Source organism: Phycodurus eques, chromosome 22 (genome assembly GCF_024500275.1).
Source record: "Phycodurus eques isolate BA_2022a chromosome 22, UOR_Pequ_1.1, whole genome shotgun sequence".
Classification (NCBI taxonomy): Eukaryota; Metazoa; Chordata; class Actinopteri; order Syngnathiformes; family Syngnathidae; genus Phycodurus; species Phycodurus eques.
Genome location: NC_084546.1, coordinates 547,930 through 573,922, shown reverse-complemented (window position 1 = coordinate 573,922; position 25,993 = coordinate 547,930). Strand labels below are relative to the sequence as shown.

The 25,993-nt window shown below is 45.2% G+C and overlaps 3 protein-coding genes across 8 annotated transcripts in view; 2 read left to right on the top strand and 1 right to left on the bottom strand.

Annotated features, from left to right (window-relative positions):
- LOC133397381 (F-box only protein 15-like) overlaps window positions 1-2,513 on the top strand; it is a 13,191-nt gene extending 10,678 nt beyond the window's left edge. The window contains exons 10-11 of one of the 2 annotated variants that reach the window (XR_009767599.1): window positions 119-316; window positions 870-2,513. Coding sequence is in view for 1 of the 2 variants with exons in the window: in XM_061668199.1 (XP_061524183.1) it covers window positions 119-122 (4 nt within the window). In the remaining variant the exon portion in view is untranslated. Of the gene's footprint in view, window positions 1-118 lie in introns of both variants that reach the window. The other variant, XM_061668199.1, reaches the window with a different exon arrangement.
- Window positions 1-20,934, bottom strand: part of ptpro (protein tyrosine phosphatase receptor type O) — a 25,055-nt gene extending 4,121 nt beyond the window's left edge. The window contains exons 1-25 of one of the 4 annotated variants that reach the window (XM_061668196.1): window positions 20,671-20,934; window positions 16,620-16,881; window positions 16,380-16,535; window positions 15,872-16,024; window positions 15,359-15,796; window positions 14,872-15,033; window positions 14,469-14,665; window positions 14,275-14,395; window positions 13,140-13,333; window positions 12,946-13,057; window positions 12,137-12,300; window positions 11,318-11,438; window positions 11,112-11,245; window positions 10,904-11,042; window positions 10,330-10,450; window positions 10,171-10,239; window positions 7,846-7,929; window positions 6,114-6,149; window positions 5,540-5,621; window positions 5,390-5,480; window positions 3,738-3,814; window positions 2,175-2,309; window positions 1,979-2,101; window positions 864-1,018; window positions 63-340 (exon numbers count right to left, since the gene is read on the bottom strand). In XM_061668196.1, the coding sequence (XP_061524180.1) occupies window positions 94-340; window positions 864-1,018; window positions 1,979-2,101; window positions 2,175-2,309; window positions 3,738-3,814; window positions 5,390-5,480; window positions 5,540-5,621; window positions 6,114-6,149; window positions 7,846-7,929; window positions 10,171-10,239; window positions 10,330-10,450; window positions 10,904-11,042; window positions 11,112-11,245; window positions 11,318-11,438; window positions 12,137-12,300; window positions 12,946-13,057; window positions 13,140-13,333; window positions 14,275-14,395; window positions 14,469-14,665; window positions 14,872-15,033; window positions 15,359-15,796; window positions 15,872-16,024; window positions 16,380-16,535; window positions 16,620-16,881; window positions 20,671-20,721 (3,624 nt within the window). In that variant the 5' untranslated portion in view covers window positions 20,722-20,934 and the 3' untranslated portion in view covers window positions 63-93. Of the gene's footprint in view, window positions 1-62; window positions 341-863; window positions 1,019-1,978; window positions 2,102-2,174; window positions 2,310-3,737; window positions 3,815-5,389; window positions 5,481-5,539; window positions 5,622-6,113; window positions 6,150-7,845; window positions 7,930-10,170; window positions 10,240-10,329; window positions 10,451-10,903; window positions 11,043-11,111; window positions 11,246-11,317; window positions 11,439-12,136; window positions 12,301-12,945; window positions 13,058-13,139; window positions 13,334-14,274; window positions 14,396-14,468; window positions 14,666-14,871; window positions 15,034-15,358; window positions 15,797-15,871; window positions 16,025-16,379; window positions 16,536-16,619; window positions 16,882-17,044; window positions 17,783-20,670 lie in introns of those variants that run through there. The other 3 variants (XM_061668194.1, XM_061668195.1, XM_061668197.1) reach the window with 3 other exon arrangements.
- On the top strand, window positions 19,492-25,993 carry LOC133397382 (tetraspanin-8-like). 2 transcript variants are annotated; one of them, XM_061668201.1, is made up of 10 exons: window positions 19,492-21,048; window positions 21,225-21,301; window positions 21,363-21,533; window positions 23,570-23,632; window positions 23,721-23,840; window positions 24,742-24,816; window positions 24,886-24,981; window positions 25,058-25,168; window positions 25,373-25,456; window positions 25,590-25,749. In XM_061668201.1, exons 3-10 carry the CDS (start codon window positions 21,429-21,431, stop codon window positions 25,659-25,661), a joined length of 726 nt encoding a protein of 241 aa, XP_061524185.1. In that variant the 5' UTR covers window positions 19,492-21,048; window positions 21,225-21,301; window positions 21,363-21,428; the 3' UTR covers window positions 25,662-25,749. The 2 variants fall into 2 exon arrangements, with proteins under 2 accessions (XP_061524185.1, XP_061524184.1); XM_061668200.1 differs by lacking the exons at window positions 19,492-21,048; window positions 21,225-21,301 and having other exon boundaries at window positions 21,403-21,533; window positions 25,590-25,993.

Genomic DNA, 25,993 nt, shown 5'->3' with positions numbered 1-25,993 from the left:
GTGTGGCATAAACCCGAGCGGGCCGCCAGGATGAGGCGGTGGCATCGGGTGCGGTGACTCACTCAGTCACGTGCGGAAGCACGCGGTGGGTCATTATGTCTTGCCGGCGTTCTCGTAGATGACGTCTGAGGCGAGCGACTGCTGCTGCTGCTTCTTCTTCTGCCACATGAGCAGGACGCACTGGTGGATGAAGATGTACTGCTCCTCCGTCTGGACCATGGACAGGCGGTGCGAGCGCATCTCCGACACCATTCCCAAGATGTCGGCGAACCCGTGCTCCCGGATGTGCTGCATCAGACGGTCCAGAGCCATGAAGGTGCCTGTTCGGCCTACGCCCGCGCTACACACACACACACACACACACACATACAAATTCTCATTGCAACAGTCAAAACGTGCTCAGGTTACAGCATAGCATTTACATCATTACATTCATTATAAAATGAAATCTTACTAAAATGGATATTTTAATACACACAAGTCATGGAAAAAATGGTAAGACCACACTTGTTTGTTCAATTTCTACGACGAAAAGTAAAATACCTGAAGAATACAATGAACATGACAAAATGCAGCTGATTCCATAATACTTGATGTCCTACTGTATTTGACAAGTTTACGTAAAATTATATTCCCAGTGATTTTAGTGACTATTTTCTGGGCTATACACTATTCAGAAATGCACACTTTAAAAAAAAATAATAATAATAATAATTAAACACGTCACTAATTTCAGAAATGACTTTTTTTTTTAATGCACGACTGGGAAATGCATTTTATTAATTTTTTTTCCCAAACCAAACTTTTTTTAGAATTATACAACTTTTTTACTTTTGAAACAAAAACCTGGTATTGTGTTGTACCTGCAGTGGACCACGATGGGGTCCTTGGTCCTGTTGGCTTGCTGCCGCACGATATGGACGAACTGCAGGATGCTCTCGATGGCGTTTACCGTGGGAACGCCGTGGTCTGGCCACGACGTGTAGTTCAGGTGGAGGATGTCCCGGGTCTCGTCCGCCTGCAGGCGAAAGGGGGGAGTGCACCTGTTCGCCAGGGGTTCGCAAACATTTTTCCAAGGGCCGCCTCGTAATCCGAATGCCAATTAAACATAACTACCGTTTGTACCCCAAAAGGCCCTGGGGATGAAAAACCTGGCTGTTTTTGAGAAAAACCGTTGCGATAAAATTGTTCCGTATGAACATTTTTATTTTTATTTTTTAATCTTTCCAAGAACAAAGATGTATTTTTGTCAGTGTAAGAAGTAGCAATACAGTGGAACAGCAGGGGATGGGGACCGGGCTTAACCAACCAGCAAGTCGTGAAAATGAATGTTCAATATGCTCATAATTGGCATGAAATTTTAGTTTTTGGAAAAACAAAAAACTCAAAGAAGCAGAGAGTTCCGCCAATAATGAGGGATTGTTAAAAAAAAAAAAAGTACATTCGTGAATGGCAAACCGTGAATAAATGTGTGGTCTGCTATAGCACAAGTATGAGTTGTATTTTTCCAAGAAAAATCAGAACGACATTCAAGTCAAAAATTTAATGAGGGATGTTTTAAAAAGTGAATTTCCAGAGGAAAACTAAAACAAAGTGTGGTAAGCGAATAAATCACTGGCTCCGCACAGTTGTTTTGAATTTTTAAGTATCATACGTTTTCACTTAATCTTTAAGAACTTTCTTTTGAAACATTTATTTAGGCACAATTTTTATTTGACTGTTTGTAATTGAATCATTCAAGTACAGGTTTCCTATATTAATGTGCAGTTCTAATGTTCAAATTGTGCATAATGTTACAGTGGCTTACATTAATATGAAATAGTATATTTTAATGTTGGTCACGACACCATCCTCTGCTCTAAAAAAAAAAAAGGCCTATATTCCACACCAAAGCACACCTTTTGTTCTCGGGAATTTTTTTTACTTTATACCTTTTGCAGTAAAACAAACAATCAAAAAACCTTTTAATATTACTCACGTATCCCAGCCTGAACTTCCTGATGGTCCACTCGGGCGACTCGTTTTCCGAGAGCATCTCCACGCTGATTTCGCCGTACGTGACGGGCTCGTCGCTGAACGGCCAGTAGTGATCGCACTTGACCTGAAAACGCAGCAAACGAACACGTTTAGGCGCACAGGAAGCGAGCGGCTCCCGAGCACGAAATGACACTCGCCCTTCGCCGCTCGTTGCACTGCGTCAGCATGACCACGATGGGAGACTTCTGCTGGAGGACCATCTTCCAGAAGTCGTTGCGGGTCTCCGGCAGCGGACCTTGAGTGGCGATGTACTCTTTGGGATGTTTGTAGCCCTGGACAACAAAACCACCACAAAGTTGGATTCGATTTATTTATTTTGACCTAAAAGTGCATTTGAGTCCACCAGGTCCAAAGTGTGTCCGTCGCCTCCCCCGTCCTACAAACTGGTTCATTACAATGTATTTATTTCTTTGATTTACTTTGATTTCATTTATCTTCTGAAGCAGTTGGTTAATTGATTAATGGCACACAATAATGTGAACAATTTAGTTTAAAAAAATTTCATGTACATTTATTTGATTTGTTACTATTGTAATGTATTATAATTAATGAACAAAGTCAATTATTTCTACATTAAACCATTTTTGATAAATAAATTGTTTAATTACAACAAATTTATAACTTAAAATGAAAATTATTTTATTATTTGAATTAGGTTGGCTGATTTGGTTCATTGAGTTTATTTGTTGAAATGTAATTTAAATGAACAAAACTTGGTGAAAAATAGTGTGTCTATGTTTTATGGAAACACGAATTACAGTTGTACTAGAAATACAATTTTAAAAAATGGGCATGATTTTTATGAAAAATATTTTACACAATTGTTTTCATTTTGTAAAACGTAATATAAAATATGAATCCAATTTTAAATTATAATTAACTAGATGTAGCCCTCACTGGCAGTACTCCCAAAACCGGTGAACCCTCAGTTCACTGGGGAAAAGAAACCCAAACCCATTTTCAAAACGCTTCGGTAGGCACAGCGACTGGATCCCGTAGCGTCGAAGCGGCAGCCCGGTGGCGTCGAAACAGTCAATCCGTTCGCGTGGAAACAGTCAATCCGTTTCGCGTTCAAAACCCAGGTCCACCCCCCCCCCCCCAAAAACAACAACAACTCTCTTCCCGTCGCATCTCTCGCTCTCTCTCTCCACGACCCACCTCCTTCTTCGAATCCCATTGGACGCACCGCCCCTTCAATCAACCATTAAAAAAAAAAAAAAAAAAAAAACCTGAAATGTTCACAGACCCCTCGGAACGCAGGACACCCCAGTATCCATCCACACAAAGAACCAAACAAACTTTTAACTAGTTTTCACAACAGCAATTCAAACAAATACAGTTCAACACATTTTAGTCAGTACACTACATATATGAGTAAATGAAACTTAACGTTTGTTTATATTTCAATTATGATTACCAAAAATAGTTGAAAAAAAATCACAGCTTTAACATTTTAGTTAATAAAGTTGTAAATTAATGAAAACCTCAAAATGAGATTTTACATGTATTGATTTTTCTAATCATAAAATTGGTTATAATTGAATTATGAATAATAAAGTGTAAAAACGAGACTGAATTTCAGTATTTTTAAAATGATTCTTTTGACGTTTTATATACATATTGGCGCTGGCCCATCCGTCTGTATTAAAGCTCAAATGTGTCCCTTGTCCGCCCTCCGCGAGCGAGCGAGACGTACTTACAGGAATGTAGTTGGCGTTGATGTAGTCGGCGCCTTCGTCGTCGTGCATGGAGATCAGCCGCACGCGGCTGAAGTCGTCTGCCAACAAACATCGGATTTCATCAGCTTGGCTTCAGGTAATCACAACTTCTTGACATCTCTTCCTGGACGTGGTTTTATTTGGAATCAACTCATTTGCCTTCAAAACACTCAGCTCCCAGATGGGACGTCCTGTTGCTGATTTGTGGAGTGCAACAAGGAGCCATGTTAGGATCCTTGCTGCTATTTACGCTACCTGGTAAGTTTGGATTCTTTTCTTGGTTAAAAAGGCAAATGTTGAGTAAAACCTGTGTTGTGTTGTGAATCGAATTGAAACTAAATTGAGATATTTTAAATACAAATTTTTCCCCTTCGACAACCCCAATTACAATGAAGTTGCGACGTTGTGTTAAACATGAATAAAAACACAATACAATGATTTGCAAATCATGGTCACCCTATATTTAATTGAATACATTACAAAGACAAGATATTTAATGTTCCAACTGATCAACTTGATTGTTTTTAGCAAATAATCATGAACTTAGAATTTTATGGCTGCAACATGTTCCCAAAAAGCAAAAAAGTTGAGGAATGCTCATCAAACACCTGTTTGGAACATCCCACAGGTGAACAGGCTCATTGGGAACGGGTGGGTGCCACGATTGGGTAGAAAAGGAGCTTCCCTGAATTGCTCCGTCATTCACAAGCAAAGATGGGGCGAGGTTCACGAGTCCACATTTTAAATAGTTTTTGGAAATGGTGGACGTCGTGTCCTCCGGGCCAAAGAGGAAAAGAACCATCCGGACTGTTATGGGCGCAAAGTTCAAAAGCCAGCATCTGTGATGGTATGGGGCTGTCTTAGTGCCAATGGGATGGGTAACTTACACATCTGTGAAGGCACCATTCATGCTGAAAGGTACATCCAGGTTTCGGAGAAATATATGCTGCCATCCAAGCAACGTCTTTTTCATGGACGCCCCTGCTTATTTCAGCAAGACAATGCCAAACCACATTCGGCACGTGTTACAACAGCGTGGCAGGGGATAGGGATCGGGCAATTTATTTTTATGCCCATGTGAAAATATGTGTGTGGTATGTCATTTCATATTTTTAAGCAATAAAACATCTGAAAATAACAAATAGCACAGTAACGTATTTGTGCATGTGGAGTGCAAATGTAAAAATACAAGACAGTTCTATATAAACACTGGAAAAAGTAGAGACTAAAAAAAAGAGTGGGGGGAAAAAAGTAACACCGAGAGCCCCGCTCACTGGCCAGGAAAAGAATCGATATTGAATTGGGGATGGTATTAATGCCGAATAATTGATATTTTTCACCAACCCTAATCAGCGATACCATTTGTTTTTTTTTAAAAAAAAAAGGGAAATGTCCTACATAAAACTGTGAAAATGATACCGCTATTGTGTCTGTTTCTTAGCGGGAACCAACCTGGTGAGAGAGTTTCTTTTAGCTTTTTTTGTGAAAAATACTACCAAATGGCTAAGTTGGCAATACACATTGTGCTTTTTTAAAACTAGCTCCTCTTTGTTGGCATTGAAAAAAAGTCATCCTGGCAAATGTTCAACTGGTCAAATGTTGGGGAGTGTGGCCTTTTGCTGGCAGTTACTCACAGGGCAGGATGTTGGTGTATCGGTTCTTGGGCCTGTTGATTGGCATGTCGGCCGCATCGTGGGAAAGGTCCAGTCCCACGCTCTTCAGCTCCTGGAAGCATTTTCATTGATTATCGTCGTTTTGATGACACTTGCTCACGTTCGTCCCACCTCAAACTGCAGAGAGAACTTGTAGGCCGAGTCTTTGCTCATCTCCTTGAAGTAGGCGTCAAAGTCGTCCAGCTGCACGGGGCTTCAACCACAAACCGTCATCGTTCACAAATATGGATTACGACAGTGATTCTCAACTGGTTTGTCGCGGACAGGTAGTCCAAACTTTAGAGCAGGATAGATCAGACTGTTAAAACTGTTACAATTGCTTTGGTCATTTCCTAAAAAGATCATCAACTATTGATGCTGCACAATCCTAAAAAGAAGAGCTCAGTGCCAAGATATATCTTTTGTGCATGCATTTATGTTCATCCTCAATTTCCTAATGAGGTGCTCTCAGTCACTTGGAACATGTAAGATTGAGTCGTTAAGCATGCTATTCATTTGTTTCCAAAGCCTATTTTTGAACGTTTTTATTGTTGTTCCGAACTTGACGACAGAAAAATGCAACGGCAGTTGAGAACCAACAGATGAGACAGTCGTTCAAAGGACGTCAGATTGTTTCCAGACGGCGTGCATCTGATGTTTTCTCATCGATAAACGCACACTCGCGCTTGTGTTGTAGTTGCGTTACCTTGTCAGCTTGCGCTTCTTTAAGGCGGTCTTGCCCCTGGGAGACAAACACAACTAGTTAACTCGACCCTCACGCACTCGACGACGTCCGGGCTCGACCGATCTTCCATCAAAAGTGGCCATTTTCTGAACTGGTCGTCAGCTAATGTGACAAAAAAAAAGCACTCGTTTGGCTATGACTAATTGATTATTCAGCCCATCGGTCGAAGCCCACAAAGATCAAAAATGGAAAGAAAGCCGTTGAATTCCAACATGCATTCTTTTTATTGACTTGTGGTTTCATTTTCAGTCAAATCTGGTTGATATTTTTGCTTGCAAATATTTGTAGATGGTTGAAGCGGCCTCATGCAAGTGTGACGTGTGTGGAAGCAGCAGCGGGCACGCACGCGGGCGGCATGCAGACCAGCACACGCTACAGTTAGCATCATGCTACATCCGCTGAGTTAAAACAGACTTGACGTTCACAAATGTTTGTTTGACATTCTTCAAAGTTGTTCCGGAAAAGTCTGGTGATGAGCTTCATGTGGTTGCCCCCCCCAAAAATAACCTTTGGGTTCGGATGGGCAAAGTGTGGCCCGCAGGCGTTTACATTCTTTAATATTTATGACTTTCATTTAACCTTTTTTTTTTTTTTTTTTTTTTTTTCAAATGTTTTTGTTTCCATCTTAATATTCATCTCATAAAACAATTAGTTCAGTGATTTATTGTAGATGGTAAAAAATACTAGTAACATGTACACACCCAGTCAAATGTTTCTACAAACTCTCTGATGAACTTTTAACTGGTTGTGTTTACTGGATGTAAAGTTGACATTTTTTAATTCATTGGCGATTAGAATTATCGTGAATAATTTTTAAAAATGAGCAGGAAATATTTCAATAAAATGAACTATTTCTCATAAAATACAAAAAATGTTAGTGAAATAAGTCATTTGACCTTGTTTCATAGATACTAAAGCAAATTAATTGTCATGACAATGAATGAAATATTTATAAAGTGACTGTTTTCTATTTTATGGATGATTGTTTATTTCATATTTCTAATGAAATAATAGATATAAAAGTTAATTTGGTATTATTTTCAATGTCAATATTTAGCTAAAGTTTTGTCTGTTGTAAATAAAATAAAAAATGAGCATGATTTTCTTATTAAAAAGCGCTTTTTTTATTTGATGAAATAATTGCCTCAATGATCCATCCGTTTTCTGAGCCGCTTATCCTCACAAGGGTCGCGGGAGTGCTATCTTTATAACAGTGAAATTAATTAGACATAATAAAAAAAAAAAAAATCACTTTCAATGAGGATGATTTAAAATAAAACATTTCCATAAAATACAAAAAATATTTGTAAAATAAGAACTTTTATTGTAGTTTATTAATAACTGGTTTATCATTTAATTATAATACAATTTAAAATGAGCGTGAATTCTTTCATTCAAATGTATTTATGTAATTTGCTCAACCTTTAGTCATTCAGGTAAGGCAACGGAGACGATGTTCTCATTTGCAGGCTAAGATGGCAGATTTTTTTGACATCAACATGTAACTTTCAAAAAATGTTAAAACATTATCTCCAACGTATATCTAGCCCATCCGTCGTCCCCTATAAAAATCCAATGTGAGTACTTCCGTTTGCCGATGTTTGGGTGAAGTGGACCGAGCGCTCACCAGACCTTTCCTCCCGGGCAACACGGGCGCTCCCTCCCTCCCTCGCTCGCTCGCTTGCTTACTTACCAGGGATTAATATAAAAAGCCAAAAGATAGTCAGTCCAAAGGCAGGATGGCAGTAGGGTAAGGAAGGCAAAGAGGCTTCTTCGCCTGGGGGGGTTCAAATAGAACACAAAAATAATAATAAACACACACAGACACGCCAACACGCTGCTGCATTAGTAAATCAAAGAGGAACATTTAGTGCTGAACACACACTTGATGACTCATGCACAACGGCCGGTCTGTCGACGGCGCTCTGCCTCCGTCCCGACTATGACGTAGCCGACAATTGGCCCACGCCGTCCGTCTTCATTTGCTCCCGCGCGCATTAATCAATGAACACAAAAAGCCACAAACTGCGAAAGCTCTCAGATGCACGCACTGGAAGCGTTTAGCGATGACTGACTGACCGTCTTTCAGCTCTTATATATTAATCACAAATCTCAATTTTTAGTAACCATTAACGACAGAGACCAAGAAATTCAACCGAGGACACGATTTCCATATAGCATGCACATAAAGTACTGTATAATTTGTGGCCAGGAAATAGGAAATCAGGGCCACAATGTAGATATAATGTGTGCATTAAATGCAGATTTTCTGGCCACAAATTCGGTATAACGTGTGCACAAAACGCAAATTTGTGGCCGTGAAATACTCCATTGTGGCCACGATGTAAATATAACGTGCCAACAAAATGCTAATTTGTGGTCATGAATTAGGTATCGCATGCGTAGAAAACATCAATTTGTTTAAAAAAAAATAATAATAATAATAATAATAATAATAATAATTTATGGCCACAAATCAAGTATAATGTGCCCATCAAATACTGATATTGTATAATATATATTACAAAATGTAAATATTAGTCAGTGTAGCGCGTCGTAACGCGCTACACTGACTCCGTTCAAAATCCAAATCATTTTATCAGAGAGCAGATTGAATGCAAATACTTTGGACTTTTGCATGAGCGTTTTTGTGAAGAAGAAGAGCTAACTTTCACTCGGTTTCATTGAGCTCTGTTACGCTTGGCAGTCCTTTGAGATACGAGTGAGCCGACACAGGAGTTTGAGCGAGATTGAGATACGAGCACTGTATGGTGGCACTGAAGTCAGTTCAACTCGCTTTGTAATAAGCAGCACTTTGGCAAACAGTGAACAGTTGTTCCAAAAAGAAACTTCAAGCAAGCTGTGCCAGCTGAAGTTTACTGAAACTAAACCAACCACAAAGAGAATGATCAGTAGTTTGTAAGACAACCAAACTACGTTGCCTAAAAGGGGACATATTTTGCAAAACCCAACGTTTTATCGTATTTGGGATGTAATATTGTCGCTATGGTGCCTCAGTAAACGTGAAATATTCATTAAAATCGTCCACGCATTCGTGAATCCCAGACGTTTTTCTGCCGAGAGGCCTGAAATCAGCTCATTGGAATTTCTCGAGCTTATCCAGGTCCCCAGCGAAGTTCTCCCCTCCCGAGCCAGCGCCATCAAACACGTGGACTCTCACAAGTGGGAGGCAACCAATCAGAGGGGGCTTAGCCAAATATGGACAAAGTGGCTCAAACAGAAGTAGCTGTCAGGGGGGGCCTTTTCACTCGTATGACAAAACCAAGGTGTTTTTGAAAATGAAATTGACACTTTTACACTAAGTCCATGGTAGAGAGTCACTCAACGGAGGTCTAAATGACAAAAATACGGGACCTCTAAGAATGGCCGCAGCGAGCTTAATGCGAACATACAACGGAACATCCCGTTGAAATGCTAATGCTTAGCATCCGGAGTTGCAGTTTTAGGAGCAACGAATATTTGAACACAAATGGTGGACTAACACATTTAGACCCGTAATATAACAATAGCTACTCACGGGCACATATTTATCATCTGTAAAAATGATGAATATTACAGAATCTTGCGGAGTCTCTTTCAGTAGTAGTAGTAGTAGTAGTAGAAGTACTACTCTTCTTCGTCTGCGTGGCTGTACAGTATTGTACTGCCCCCAGTGGCTAAGGCTGGCACACCAGAAAGAGCAGCACCACCAACTGGATTGCAGCAAATCTTTACTTTTCAGGTAATTATGTTATGACCCTATTCTCATAAAGTGCAATATTATTTTCCCTTATTGAAAAACAAACACAACAATTGTTTTTTGGGGGAGGCTGGAACGGATGAACGGCATTTCCGGGCGGAATTGGGCGGAACCGGCCTTTTCGCTTCGCGGATAAACTCAAATGTGTTAGCGCCTGAGATGAGATTGGTTGCAATGGAACACCCGCTCAGCCTCCAGCATGTCTGATGTTAGCCACAAACATCAAGAAGAAGAAAAAGAAGAGGAGCAACACGGTACCAATTGTAAGGCAGCTTCCCGTCTCTTTCGAACGAGGCAAAATTGACAAAGGTCTCGGCGCCGCACTCCCTGAAATGCAAGATGGCAGGACACCAGATGAGAGGATTGTGAAGTTCCGCCCGCAAAATCGCAAGTGAAACTCGCCGGTGGTTTTGCTACCTGCTCATCTGCAGGTGCTTCTTGCGGAGAAGCAGCAGGAAGAGAAGCAGCAGGCCCAGCAGCAGGACGCTCAGGACGGCCAAGGCCGAGATGGCGGCCACGCTGGGGTTCATCTCTTTGGCTGTGCGCACGCACGCACGCACGCACACGTGAACATCATGCGAACTGCGGGCTGAGCAAAGTATGGCCCACTTCGTTCTCGAATCCGGCACACCAAGCGTTTACATTGTCAAGAGTCCCGTCATTTGTTTTCCATAAATGTCTTCAGTAAACTGTATTTGTTCATTATTTTTCACATATACATATCTTTCTTTCATTTTTGCATTTAACATTTTCATTTGATTAAATAACTGGTGAATTCATTTGAAATGCAGTTTAAAAATGACTTATGACTTCTGTTTAAAAAAAAAAAAAAATATTTATTTATTTACTTATTTATTTTTTACTTCATCTATAAAGAAGCTGGCCCAATCTGTCTGTTTTAAAAAATGTGGCACTTGAGGACAAACGTTTGCTCAGCCGTGCGCTAACAACTTGCAAAGTGATCTCAAAATGGCTTCTGTGCAACACCTACCAGCAGTGGTGACGGTGACGTGGGCGGGCTTGCTGGGCGTGCTGTAGCTGAAGCTGACCACGCTGCAGTTGTAGCTGGACGAGGGCACCAGGCCGGAAACGGTGAGCACGTGCGAGCTGGACAGCTGAGGCTCTCGGACCTTAAGAGGACCGAGAAGAAGCTGAGCAAATGTTCCTCGAGGAGCTTCAGACGCCTCCCGGTGGCTCACCTTCCCCTCTTTCCCGCCCGAGCTGGGTTTGCAGAGCACCTGGTAGTGGTCCACTACGCCGTCCTCGCTCCATAGCAGAGTCACCGACGAGTGCGTGGCGTTGACGGCGTACACGGACCTGGGGGGAGCCGGTTCTGGAGCAAAAACACGGCGAACGTGGCTTGTCAGAATCTCCTTGATGATCATTACGTATCAAATGAACTGACCCAGTTTGATGATGCTGGGAAGGGACGTGTTCCGGTTGCGCTCAGTGCACGCAGTCACCGTCAGGTTGTAGATGTCGCCGGGCGGCAGAGGCAGGCTGGCCCGCATCACATTTCGAGTTACCTGGCAAATTGGTGACAAACGACAAAGCGCACAAAACGTTTGACACAAACCAAGGCGACAAGGACTTAGGTAGGGGGATTAAAGACAGATGGAAATGTATTGATAAATAAATGAGCGCAGGGTGCTGAGAGGGGAAGGTTCTCACTGTCGAGACGATGAATGAAGGGCAGTCGCAGCAAGACGGAGTTCGTGTGTGTTACTGAAACATTTGGAGAGGACAAAAAACTAGAAGAGGGAAAAAAAATTGAATCTAAACATATTTAGTATAGGATAAAAAATAGAGGACTTCAATCTTTTTAGAAGGCAAAACTATTCTATATATACTATACGATAAACTAAGCTATTGGGGGGAAGAATAGAGGACAAACTAGTGAGGGAAAAACATTTGTAAAGGGAAATGAGTTCAGAGTTCCACTCTGGTGCAAACTATAATGTATTGTTTTTCCTGATTGTCATTTGCCCACGGTCCCTACCAAATAAACAAAAAAATACAAACACCACAGCAAGCACAAGAACGCAATCAATTTGGACATGCCTATCAAGAGTCCACGGCTCAGCATGAGAACCGTTTGGATCAACTTGGATTTTCTCACTAAGCAACCAAACAGAGAGCCTTTAATAATCAGTAACACCAAAGTCACGGCCAAAAACAGCTTGGCAACTACGCGGCGACGCCATAGCAACAACAGAAGACTCACATCCACAGAGTAGCTCCTCTCGGGACCTTTCTTGCCGACCGCCACCACCTGCCAGTGCGTGATCCTGGAGTGCGACAGGTCCACGAAGAGTTCGCCGTATGTCCAGCGAACGTAGAGGACGCCGTGCGAGTAATCCACTGAGGAGATGTGAGGCGCCTCCGGAGCTGCACGACACAAGCCGACGCTCGTTAGGGCGGAGACACTGAATCAAAAAAGAGTTTATTGACCATTCCGTTCTAAACCCTCGCCCTGATTTGGTCCAGAAGGCCGACTCGCTCTCTCTCTCTGACTGTTTCAGAGCAGACTTAAATCATTCCTCTTCAATAACGTGGATGGTCAGGGATGTTCTATAGCCTTATTCCTATTTCTATCTTACTGTCCGGGCGTCAGATGTCGATTGAAGCGGGAGCTCGCATTAAATGGAAAACCGCATCAGGCTGTCAGACATGGATGGACATATACCTACTGTACCTGTTCCCTCGGGATCTCCAGTACATTTTCCCTTCACTGGCTTGTTGGTTGCGAGCTATACCCTGGACTGCTTGCAAGCCGATGTCAAGGCACGTATGGAGAAACAACCGTTCACAATCACCGATGGACAATTTTAGAGTCTTCCAATAAGATGACGAGCAGGGTTTTTGGAAAAAGCCATAGCACAGGTTTTCTCCAGGGACTCCGGCGAACATGCTAACTATGCACAGGAAGGCTGGAGTCCAGATTTTGGTCCGCGGTGCAAAAAAGATTGGGCATCGCTGCATTAGGGTTTTCTTCCAGTTCTTTTGGTTTTGGTTCACTGGAAGTCTAGGTACCTGTCACAAAGCTGATGGTGGAGCTATCGCAGCAACTGAGCGGCGGGTCACCCCATGTCACCATGGTAACGCGGAAGTTATAGTACCAAGCCGGCAGCAGATCGGTTACCCTCTGAAAAAGAGCCCAACACCGCGAGATAAAGACCACCAAAACCTCACGTCATGGTAATGTGTGGCTCTTTTGTGTTTTTTACCACTGATGCGATGACAGAGGCGGTGGCAGCGATCTCGTAGTAGGTGGTCCACTCGGAGCCCAAGGTGACCGGGTTGAAGAAGAAGGTCTGGAGAACGTACTTGCGGAAGGCCACGTGGTACGGACGTTGCCAGCTCAAGATGACCGCCGTGGGGCTCAGCGGGTACACGGCTAGCTCTCGGACGCCCGTGGGCTCTGGTGCAACCACGATGGTTCGTTATAATCACACTACATTATAAACACCATACGTCTGTGGAGCTTTGTAGTCTGTAAGATTTGAATGGCGACAACTGGAGTACTGTTTGTTGAAAACGTTTCACCTTGAATCCAGAACGCTTTTCAGTTATGAGTAACTAGGATGAAGGACAAAGGGCCAGCTATGATGTACGGATTAGAGACAGTGGCACTGAAGAGACGACAGGAAGCAGAGCAAATGAAGATGTTGAGGTTCTCTCAAGGAGTGAGCAGGTTGGAGAGGATTAGAAATGAGCTCATCGGATGGACAGCCAAGGTGAGATGGTTTGGACACGTTCAGACGAGAGAGAGAGAGAGAGTGGGTATATTGGTAGAAGGATGATGAGGATGGAGCTGCCAAGCAAGAGACTTGCTCAAGGAAGACCAAAGAGAAGGTTGATAGATGTCGTGAGGGCAGTTGGTGATAGAGAGGAGGATGCAGGAGATAGGCTTACATGGAAAAGGATGACGCGCTGTGGCCACCCCGTACGGGACAAGCCCGAAGGTAAAGTAGTAGTCGTCACCCTATGCGTGTCTCTGAGGGGCTGTCGTCGTTGATTGGTTGTTGTCTGTGTTTGTTGTCGTTGTGGGTGTCAGTTTTTGCCGTTGGTTGGCTGTTGTTGGTTAGTTGGTTAATATTGGTGGTCGTTGCAGTTTGTTACTGTCTTGCTGTGGATCAGTTGTCTGTTAGTTATCGTTGGTGGCTGCGGTTGGTTGGATTAGTTGGTTAGCCGGTTGTCTTCCAAAAAAATGCTAATTCAGCAGCCGTCCTCGTAACCATCTCCACTGGAGACATGAACTAAAGAAGCCTTTTGTATGATAGGTGCAAGGTCTTCAAAAATCAAGAATAGTCCAGCTGCCTCCATTCAACTTTTGCGGATTATTAACACGATGCTACTGACCAATATCCATGATGACCGGTTCTGAGGGAGGACTGATCAGGGGTCCATTAGTGTGATAGATCACCACCCGGTACTGAGCCCCTGGCGTCAGGTTACCGATGATGTCGCTGGTTGAGTTTTCCTGTGCAAAAACGAAGTCACGTGAGCCTTCCTGAGTGCGCTAATAAGTGAGTGATGCGGCAGTGCAGTGTTACCTCGCCACAGTAGTTGCTCTCCATCCTCTGGCTCAGGCTGGGCTTCAGGCAGGTGGTGGACACCACCGACACCACGCTGCCGTTGTGGGGCTCCGAGGACGGCGCCCAGGACACGGCGGCCGTGCTGGAGTCCAGCAATCGCACAGTGACGGCCCGCGGACGCTGCCGCAGCTCACCCAGAAGCTCACCGTCAGGACCTGGGAGACAAAACGCAAGTCAGGGGAAGATGGTGGCTGATGTTTAAAGCGGGTGTCTCAAACTTGTTTTGATTATGGAACACAGGTTATGTTAGCTCCGGGGGGCAAGAAGGAATTTACAAAATTACACGAAGGGCCAGCTCAGGCTCGCAGGCCTCGAGTTTGACACGTTTGACTTGAGAGAGAAAATGTCCACGGTGACATACTGAGGTAGAAGGTGAACCCGGCGTCTGCGGCGCTCTCTCTGGCCTCGCAGTCTCCCGCCGTGCTGAGCGCGGTGACTCTTACGTCGTACGTTCCCGCCTCGGTCAGCTCGGTGAAGAACTCGTGAGTGCTTTCATCTACGCTGGCTGTTTGCGTGGCGTTACCTGGACCGGGGTGGGAGGAAGTCACATAAATACAACTCATAAGCAAGTCTCAAGGGTTTACCTTCAAGTATCGAGCATGTCCCAAGTTACTGTTCCATGAATCAAGCGGGTCAAGTTCCTACTAAATTTCAAGCAAATTGAATCAAGCCATTATCATTGGGTTCAGCAAGTTATACTCTTGCTCAGTCACAAAATATGTTTGCACACTCCGTTTATCATTTTTAGCCAAGCAAATCCCAAGTCCTAAAACTTGAGTCCCCCACCTTTGGAGACCAATGCCACGGACACATATCAAGGACAAATCCCATCGAGAGTGTTTTCGTACCATCTCTGCGAACGTAGACGTTGAAGCCGTCGTAGCTGGTGGGCGCTCTGGGGGGCAGCCAGCGCACCTCGAGCAGGACGGGTGGCATCTTAGTTGGCAGCACCGAAGACTCTGCGGGGAGACCCATCGCCGACCCCGCGTCGTTGGAGTCCTCATACTCGTGCAACTCGCCGTTGACAAACTCATCCTCCCTGTCAGCGGAGGTCTCGTTGGTGGAGTCCAACCGGTGGTTCTGGGCGTCCGTGGTCTCGGTGGTGGAGCTCAGGTTGTGCGACGGTTCCTCATTGGAGGCCGCCGGTGGCTCCTCAGAGGGCTTCGCCGCCTCCTCTTCCATCCGTGGGGCATCGCGGGAATGTCGGTGGGCTCGTTGGCTTTCCTGTGTCGGGCTTTGGCTCAAATCCACGATCTTCCATGAGATGTTAAGGGGGGGATACGGCACTGCAGAGAAGAAACTTTGAGGTCTTGGCTCTACTGTTTTAAAGTCCCTAGCTGGGGATTAGGTAGTCGTCATACCCATCCTGTGATGCACAGGCATGTGGGTGATGTCACTCTGCGTCCTCATGGCCATCTGGTAGGCGCTGGCCTCCGAGATTGGCTGGAAGGTGATGTTGCGGTAGCACATCCCCGGTAGCCAGTGCTTAAACACTGTCTTCCCCTTGTAGAAATCTGAAGAATATAACAAAACACGCTTGGTTAAAAACCAGCCGCAAACTGAGTGAGGTGACCGGACAGCTCTGAACAGTTGAGTTGCACGGTGCGGTGTGCGGGATTTTCATGACTTGCAACTAGTTTTCATGAGTTCATCAGTTACTGACCACCAGTAACTCGATTTGACTACTTGCCTACCGCCTGCTAGTAGTTTTCATTCGTTGCCAACTGCGTGCAACTAGTTTGCATTAGTTGCAGACAGTCTGCGACTAGTTGTCATTATTTGCCGACACTCCGCAACTAATTTTCATTGGTTGCTGAGTGCCTGCAAGTCGTTGATGGATTGATTGATTTTTGGTCCGAATGCGACCACCTTTGTAGAGCATGGAGCGCCTCTCGCTTCCTTCGCTGTAGCTGATGTTGACTCTGCTGAAAATGTTTCCGGTCGGTGTGTCAATGTCAAACACCACGCCGGTCTCTGGAGAATCTTTGTAGTCGGAAATCTGCACTCTGCTCACAGGAAGCGGCCCTGAGGGCGGCAGGAGAGCTGGGGTTTCAAGGTCTAAAGATCAAGACTGTTACAGGACTCGGTAGATGCGTGCGGTCTGCTTACTGGTGAGGATGGACACGGTCTTGACGGGTCCGGACCACAGCGTTCCTCGTTGAAGCAGCAGGCCCACGCTGTAGCACAGGCCGTGGAAGGTGGCGTTGAACAGCAGGGGCTCGCCAGCCCCCCCGAACCGGATCACGACGGGCCGAGGCTCCCCGGAGATCTGCGCCGCGTACGCGGAGATGTTCTCCCGAAGGTCGGAAGTCTCCAGGGTCGCCACGATCTGGCCGGCATCACTCAGACTCACCTGGAAAGCGGGGATCACCTGCAACACAAAAGATGGGGCGTCACATTCGCAGAATGCAGTTGTTTCATAAGCCCGATGGGGGACCCGCGTTCATATTCACGAGGAATGTGAACTCAAACAAATGAGATTACTCAATGTAGCCATCGTCCCAGACTTCCCTCTCCCCAGCTACTTCTTGCACCTCTTCCAGGGGCATTCTGAAGTGTCCAACCGGGAGATATTGTAGATATGGTGCCTCTGCAGCGTGTCCTACTTCTTCCCTTGGGCTTCTGCTCCTCTGCATCGAGAGAAGCCCGTGGTTCCGGCACCTGGTTAGGATGCATTCTGGACTCTTTCCTGGTGAAGTGTTCCAGGTACATCCCACCGGGTGTGGCCACAGGGACCACCCAGCACAAGCTGGAGAGACACCCGGCTGGCCTCGGAATGACTCTGGATCCCCCAGCAAGAGCTGGACAAAGTAGCTGTCTGTGGAGAGGGAAGTCTGGGCTTCCCTTTTAAAACCGCTAGCTTCGTGACCCGACTCCTGATAAGCGGAAGAACACTGACTACATTTCCTTCATCTTGTGTAATTTTACAGCATTTCACTTCAGCTCCTCAGCATTCATGTGCTTGTTCTGCCGTTTCTCCGGTTTCCTATCAAAAGCCTTGAGATGCGACGCTATCATGAAATGTGTCAGCGTGCGTGGACCTTCAGCCTCGAGCAAGAGACGGAAACGACGACGCAGCGGGAGAAAGTCACGAGTTGAGCGCAGATGTTGTCGGGGCCACCGCGACGGAAGGCCAGCACATAAGCGCTCATTCACGCTGCGGCGCTCAATTTCTTCTTTGTTTTGTGTCTGCAGCTCGGCCGTCACATGACGACAGCCACAGCGTATCGACCCCGACCGCCTCTTCCTGTCCGTCGTCAGCGTCAAACGAGGTCGGTTCTTTAGTTGAGCACAGCGCTGCTCAAGTGTTGACTCGCTTTTTCTGATTGTCGTCAAGTCGAGTTCAATACAATCATGAAAATGTAAAGTATCCAGTGCTTACACTATATCGTATTTCCAAGACATCACATGGGAATCTTTGTAGAGACATGAAAACCTGTGCTAATCTTTTCCTTTGGGGGGGGGGGGGGGCTTATTTTTTTCAATATTTCCTATATTTTAATTGTTCATCTAAATCATTAGTTTTTCCCCGAATTGAGGATTTTGTTTAATGCTATTGTATTTTTCATCTCTTCTCGTTTTCACTGAAAGACAAATATGTGATTACGAAACATACAGCAGCTGAAATAAGTATTTAACAGCACCATTTTTCTCACTAAATATATTTCCAAAGGTGCTATTGACATGAAACTTTCACCAGATGTTGGGAACAACCCAAGTAATCCATAAAGTAGAACAAATAAGATCAGAAATGAAGTTGTGTGTAATAATGTGAAATGACACAGGGGCAAAGTATTGAACACACCAACTGGTATTTAATACTTTGCACAAAAGCCTTTTTTTTTTTGCAATGACAGCTTCAAGACGGCTCCTGCATAGAGAAACTAGTCGCGTGCATTGCTCTGGTGTGATTTTGGCCCATTGCTCCACACAAGCAGTCTTCAAATCTTGAAAGTTCTGTGGGCGTCTTTTATGGACCTTGAGTTTCAGTTCTTTCCAGAGATTTTCCATTGGATTCGAGTCAGGTGATTGGCTGGGCCATTCTCGCAGCTGTATTTTTTTTTTCTTTGAAACCAATTGAGAGTTTCCTTGTCAAGTTTACCAGTCCCATTTGCTGAAAAGCAGCCCCACAGCATCATGTTCCCACCTCCCAACTTCACTGTCGGTATGGTGTTTTTAGGGTGATGAGCAGTGCCATTTCTCCTCCAAACGTGGTGTGCATTATGGCATCCAAACAGTTCAGTTTTGCTCTCATCCGACCAGACTATATTCTTCCAGTATTTAACTGGCTTGTCCAAATGTTGTTCAGCAAACTTTAAACGAGCGTTGACATGGCTTTTTTATTTTTTTTCAGCAATGGGGTCTTGCGTGGTGAGCGCGCCTACAGGCCATGGCGGCGGAGTGCATTACTCACTGTTTGTCGAGTGATAACCGTTGCTAATTCCAGGTCTTTTTGAAGCTCTCCACAGGTGGTCCTTGGCTCTTGGACAACTCTTCTGATTATTCTTTGCACTGCTCTGTCAGAAATCTTGCGACCTGATCGGGGCCAATTTATGGTGGTACGATTGGCTTTCCACTTACGATTTATGGCCCCAGCCGCGCTCACGGGAGCGTTCAGAAGCTGTAACCAGTGCCACCGTTATGTTTTGCAACAATGAGTTTGCGATGGTCTCGAGACAGCTCTCTGCTCTTCCCCATCATTCATTGTGTCTTGCCTCACACCTTGGCAATGAGACCTTTTTGTAGGCCATCAATTAGGACCGAACCAGGGGCCTGGATTGCTGTTTGATTGATAGATTTTCGATGTTGTCTTGGCATTCCATGCCTTATGTGTTCAATACCTTTTCCCTGTGTGATTTCACGTTTTTACACACAACTTAATTTCTGATCTTATTTGTGCTGCTGTCTTTGTATGGATGGATTACTTGGGTTGTTCCCAACATCTGGTGAAATTTTCAGGTCAATCGCACCTTTGGAAATCTATTTAGTGAGAAAAATGGTGACGTGTTCAATACTTATTTCAGCCGCTATTATGTTAGACCATCATTAACTGAGGACTTCCCTGTGTTTGTGTATTTTTTTCTCATGGTTTTCTACTTTTTCCAATATTTGTTTCATCTATTTTTCAGTTGTTGTTTTTTTGACGAGTTTTTTCAAAAAAAATACAAATACTTGAGTATTTGTATTTTTTCCATCTAATATTTGTTTTCTATTTGTTGATTATTGTTTTTCAAAATAATTTTTGTGCATGTTTCATCTGACATTTTTCTATTTCCTACTGATACACTTTTTTCCCCCTCATATTTATGTATTTCCCGTGTAATATTTTGGAAAGTCAGGGCCACCTCCCGAACCACGACGGTTCTGCCTGCGACCCGCGATTTGAGAACCCCCGCTTTCGCACACGACGCGTGTTTGAAAGCTCATTGGGGTTGCGATGACCTCCTTCCCAAAAAAACGAACGTCTTCAAGCGGGGCTGCTGTGCGGCGCTGTCTCCATGGCAACAGAGAGAACGGAGATGCTCAGTAAGTGTGTCAGATTCCAGCATCACCATGGACACCGACACCGACACCGCCCCTCCCCCCTCTCGGGGGGGCCGCTTGAATGCTAATGTTGCTAATGCTAATCTCAGCTCATACCTACTTGACGCCCTCGTCTATTCGGGGGGAGGCGTTTATTTTCAAAAACGCCATTTCTCTACTCAACTGTAGAAAGTACCCGGCATCTGTTGGGTGTAATGCGTTTATTAAGCAGGAGACAATGTCGGGGCACAAACAAAGAAACAAACCAGTCGCTAGTCGGTGTCAGCTCATATATTGGCAAAGAAGTCATGGACACTTTGAGTGCGTTTCTCTCTAACCCAGAACCTCGGAACTGCGAGGCAGCCATGTTCGCCACTATGCCGTCTTCCTTACAAGCATTTTGTTAGCCAGCTCCAGCTAGCCACAGCTAACACACGAGCACGAGCTAAGTGGCCCGTTTCATCAACAACGCGAACGTGCGCACGTGCACGCGCGCGCCCAGCTGCTGATCGCGCCGCGCGCGTGCACGGCCGGGCTGCAGCCGACTGACCCACTTTGACGACACGCACGCACACGCATCTTTCTTCTACGTGCGCACGCAGGCAGACGTCCGAAGTTCAAAGGTCGCCTTACTTACCCGGACCGAACCGAGCAGCTGGGCCGCGAGTACGAGCCGAGACGCGAGCATCGTTGTGCGCGTGCGTGATCCGAGACAATGGCGTGTGCTCCGTGCGCGTGCTCGCGTTTGTGCGTCTTTGTCTGCTCTTAGTCTCGTCGAGTCTTCATCTTCATCGTCACGTTCACTCACGCACGGCTGAGTTCGGAACGCAGCGGACCGGAAGCGGGTCTCTCGGTGCCGACGAGGACCCGAACCCGAAGATGCTGCGACGGACGCCAAGCCCCGCCCAGGAAGCACCCCCCGCCCCCCTACATCTTCATCTTCAGCCTCCATCTTCATCATCGTCATCGTGTGTGCTGATGCTGAAGGGGATTTAAAAAAAAAAAAAAGACGAAAGTGAGTTGATGTACACACAAGAAAAAGTTTGGGCATTTTTCATGGGCCACTGCAAAAAAAAAAGTATATATGTTTTGGAAATAAGTCATTTATGCCAAATGCAAATAAATCAAGTGGGGACATGAACAAAAAGGCTTGTGTTGGTGAAGTTGATGTATTGTTGTTTTTGTGTGCAGGTGGCGCCATCTGCTGGATAAAGTTGGTCCTCACAAATCAATCGGCGATGGTGAAGTGACAATGGCTGTCACGTGACGTGAGTAGGCAGCACCGGGCATTGTGAGAACAGTCAATCACCTGTCAGGTGCCTTTTTCAGGTGGTTCGATTGGAGGAGGGCGAGGAGGGGCGTGGCCCGTGGGAACAGGTCGAGCAGGCTCGGCGAATGAGCCAACGAGCGAAGAAGTTTGATCTGGACGAGCAGCGCAACGCCATGGCCGTCAACAAATGCATCAAATATTTGCTCTTCTTCTTCAACCTTCTCTTCTGGGTGAGACAACTCATAACTACAGCGATTGCAAGTTAAGCAAAGAAGTTCCGTCACAGTTTACACATTCATTTGTGTGTTTTCGATTCACAACGTGTGCTAGTCAACTTTCCCTTCTCGTGTTCGTGTTTAACATTTTTCATTTGTGTCGATTCCATTTTGAGGGTTTACTCGTCTGTTTTTTATTTTGAGCGTTTACAATTGGGACAAGTCAAGCGTGTCGCGACAGTGCACCTCAAATCTCCGTGACCCTGAACCGAGTAAACTGCACAGGAAATGGAGCACCCTTTTATTTTGACACTTTACAAGTCTCCTTTTATTTTATTTTAATGCTTACAGTCTACTATTTTTATTTAGAGAGACTGTTAACTTGCCTACGTTTTTATTTTTCGTGTTTACTACTCTATTTTTGTATTGAGTGTTTACGAGTCAACTTTTTAAATTTGGTCTTATTTTTCATTTACATTGTTCACTCGTCTTACTTTTTTATTTTGACCGTTTACCAGCCTACTTTTTATTGATAACATGTTTACGAGACTACTTCCTGGACCAGTGTACTTCACTTTCACGTTTATTTTCAATTTTCAGTATTTATTAGTCGACTATCATGGAAAGTGTTAGCTAGCGTGTTCCAAATGTTTGGTAGCGCAGTGTGATGTGACCCGAAGGTCTTTTATGTTCAAAACGGGTTTGTCGGCTGCCTTGCCCTCCCTCATATAGACACACACGCGTAAACGCGCGCGCGCACACACACACACACACACACACACGTGGTTTCAGGGCGTGGGCCTGCTATGCGCCCCGACTTCCATTTCGGTGGTCATTGCGCGCGTTCTCCGGTTTTGTCACACAGCACAAACGTGTCAACGCAAGTGGAACATGTTTTGAAAAAAATGATCATAATAATTGTAAGACAATGTATGTTTCTCACACACACACACACACACACAGAGTCAAGCGATTTGAATTGCAGCGTGGCAGTGTATGGAATGTGCTGCATTAGCTGCGTTAGCCATGCTACCAATACTCACTGCAACTTTGTTTCTCCGTGACGCCACCGACAGGCCACATGAGTCACGGCAAAACATGAACGCACCGATTAATCACCACCGATCCTCCGTGTTAACGTGGATCTTTGAATTCAGTAGCCTTCGATGGCAGTGAATGAGTTAATACAGTCAGTCCTTTGATTTTGTAGCAGGGGTGTGCAGACTTTTGCAGTAAAGGGTCCAGGTTGATTTTCTAAACGGGCAGCAGGGCCAGCCAATTTATTTCAGTAAGATGCCCTTTTCTAAAATGGAAAAAAAAAAAAAATGTCAAGCATTATTTCGACAAAAAGACAAATAAAAATGATGAGCCTTAAACTGGTACCAGGAATTTCAAAAATAATAATTTTCATCTTTTGACAAAAATAGGCAGATTTCTGCTTTTGCATTTGAACTCTTCATATATTAGAATTAATTTATGTATGTACATGTATTTTTTTATTTTTGTAAACTCATTTATTTCTGAAATTGTAATTTTATAATGATTTAATCAAATAAAATGTGTACTGTGTGTAAAATAGGTCAATTCAATACACAAATTCATTGTCATTTTTATTGCAATTTTAATGACAAGTCATAATAATAACAAAAATCTATTATTTTAATTTACAAAAAAATCTGCACGTTTGTTCATGATATGAAATAAAAAAGAAAATTCATCAACCAATTTTAATAATAACAAAAAAAATGATGCCACAAATATTCCTGGCTTCCTTTGATGGGAATTCTCGTCGGGTCAACTTAAAGAACGTCGAGAGAGGGAAAAAAAACAAAGACCGTCGTTCGATTCCCGTTCCATGACATCATTGTCAGGAAGCAGTCTGTGTCCATGGGAACGATGAAATATTGAGGAGGGCTGATTAGCGGCGGCCGATCGGCTAATGAAAAATTGATCAGCCGATCGCACGAGGGGCAGCGCGGCAAACCCGAAAGCCGAGCGGTCGGCCCACTTTGGCGAGGAAACACCTGACTTGCGTGCGTGTGCGTGCGCAGCTGAGCGGCTGCATCATCCTGGGCGTGTCCATCTACCTGAAAGTCAACAAGGACGGCAACTTGGTGAGAAACCGTTCGACGGCAATTTCCTCCCGATCGCGATCGATTACGGACCGTTGCTTTGCTTTGCTTTGCGGACGCGAATGATCAGATCACCGACGAGTCTCTCCCGGGCATCGACCTCCTGATCGCCGTGGGCGTCATCATCATGGTGTTGGGCTTCCTGGGGTGCTGCGGCGCCATCAAGGAGAACCGATGCCTGCTCATCCTGGTCAGAAGCGCACGCACGCACAATTGTAACATTGACAATTGCTTGTTAATAACGAGAATTGGAGCAGTTATAATAGTTGCTATAGCAACTTCATTAGAGCCTGTGGAAACGTTTGACTGTTTAACTGTTGAATATTTTCATAGTTTTTGCACCACTTGCTCTTCTCAAACAAGGCAAAATCCACAAATGGGCCAAGAATGTCGTGTTTGAGTTTGAATGTGGTTTTGTGTTGCGGTTTTGACATCACGAGACCAAGACGGCAGCGAAGTCTGCGCCGCGCGGCCGACCCGACCGCCGTCAAAAAAAAAAAAAAAAAAAAAAGAAGACAGTTGGCCACTCAAACCCGTATATTGGGCGATGTGATTGAGCGACGGTAACTGCAGTCCTTTATCGGGATTTGAGACTCCGTGTTCACTATGTTGAACTGTCGAACCATAAAACACGGCGCGATTGTCACGGAAGCGGCTTGACACAAAGCGTGGACGTCGGCGACAGAGGCCATTTTGAAACCGGCGCACCGGTGCGAGAACTCGGTCGGGTTAGGCCGCGTCGCTCGGTGTGCGACGGCGTAACGATTGCACAACAGTTCCTCCTCGCCACCCGGCAGGAAGCGGCCGCTAAGCGTAGCAACAGAGAGTCTGGAAGAGTCACTGAAAGGCACAAAAGTGGAAAGAAAAAAGAAAAACAGCTGTCACAGCGGTCAATTTTGATGTTCAGCTCCTTTTTGTCCGACAGAAAAATGTGCCAAAAGTTGGACAATAAAAGATCTGAAATCCAAGTGGGGCAGGACGAGTCACCTGCTCACTGCCACACTGCACTAAAGTCCACTAATTCTTCTTTTTCTCTTTCTTTTGCCCTTTTTGTACTTTTTCCTTTGTTTTTCTTCTTTCTTCTCCTCCAGTTCTTCGCCAGCCTCCTCCTCATCTTCATCCTCCTCCTGGCAGCGGGAATTCTGGGCGCCGTGGGCGAGAAGAAGGTACGGCCGCTCGTCGAGTGTTTGTGACGTAGCGGAAGACGTGAGGTGCGTGTGCGGGCGCGCGTGTAGGTGAAGGAGTGGGTGAAGGAGCGTCTGCAGAAGTTCACGCCGCTGTCGAGTCAGCCCGAGAACGTCAGGAAGGACCTGGACAAGCTGCAGGAGGAGGTGACGCCTCGCTCACTCCACGTCGTTGCTCATCTACGCGCGCGCACGTGCTAACCGCCCGTTTGCCGGCGTCCAGCTGAAGTGTTGCGGCCTGGCGAACGGCACGTCCGACTGGGACGCGGTCCCCGACTCGTGCCGATGTGCCCACGGCGAGCCCGAATGCGGCGCCGCCGGCCTGTACAGCACGGTAACTGCACGCGATCTGGCCACGTGTGTCTGTCTGTCTGCGCTTTTTAGTGTGTATGTATTTGGAGGTTTTTAGTTTGTGTGGTTTTGTGTGTGCCATTGTGTGTTTTAGTTTCTGTGTTAGTGTGTTTGTTTTAGCATGTGTTAAAGTGTGTGCGCGCGCGCATGCGTGTCAGTGAGCGTTCAAGCGATATGTGTTGTGCAGCCGTGCTCCGTTCGGATCGTCGGTCTGCTGGAGAAACACATGGAAGTGGTCATCGGCATCGCATTCACCATCGCCATCCTGCTGGTCAGAACACACACGCACACACACACACACACACACACGCGCACACACGCGTCTCAAACGTGCCCGCGCACACACACACACACACACACACACACAGACTCAGCCTTGAAGAGTTTTGCGTGTCGGTCCGCAGATCGCCGGGATGGTTTTCTCGATGATCCTGTACTGTCAGATCGGAAAGCGAGACGGCGCCACCGCAGCCTAAACTCCGAAACTACACGGACGCCGCCGGCGTCCGAGCACACTTTTAGATTGGAGGAACTCTTTGGACTGGACAGGGTTCCCGATGATTTTATGGTTTTTGTTTTTTATTGAGTGACATTCCAAGGACAAAATCAGCATCATAATCCAGCTGGAGGAATAAAAAGATTGTTCGCGTTCTAAATCATCAGTTGACGAACGTTTAATTCAGTTTTGTTTTGTTTTTTGTTCAATTTGAGTGAAATGTTTGTGATTGTCCATTCCACGTGATTGTGAACACTTTTATTCCACTTCACGACGACTCAAATCAAGTAAAGACTTATTTACAAACACGTC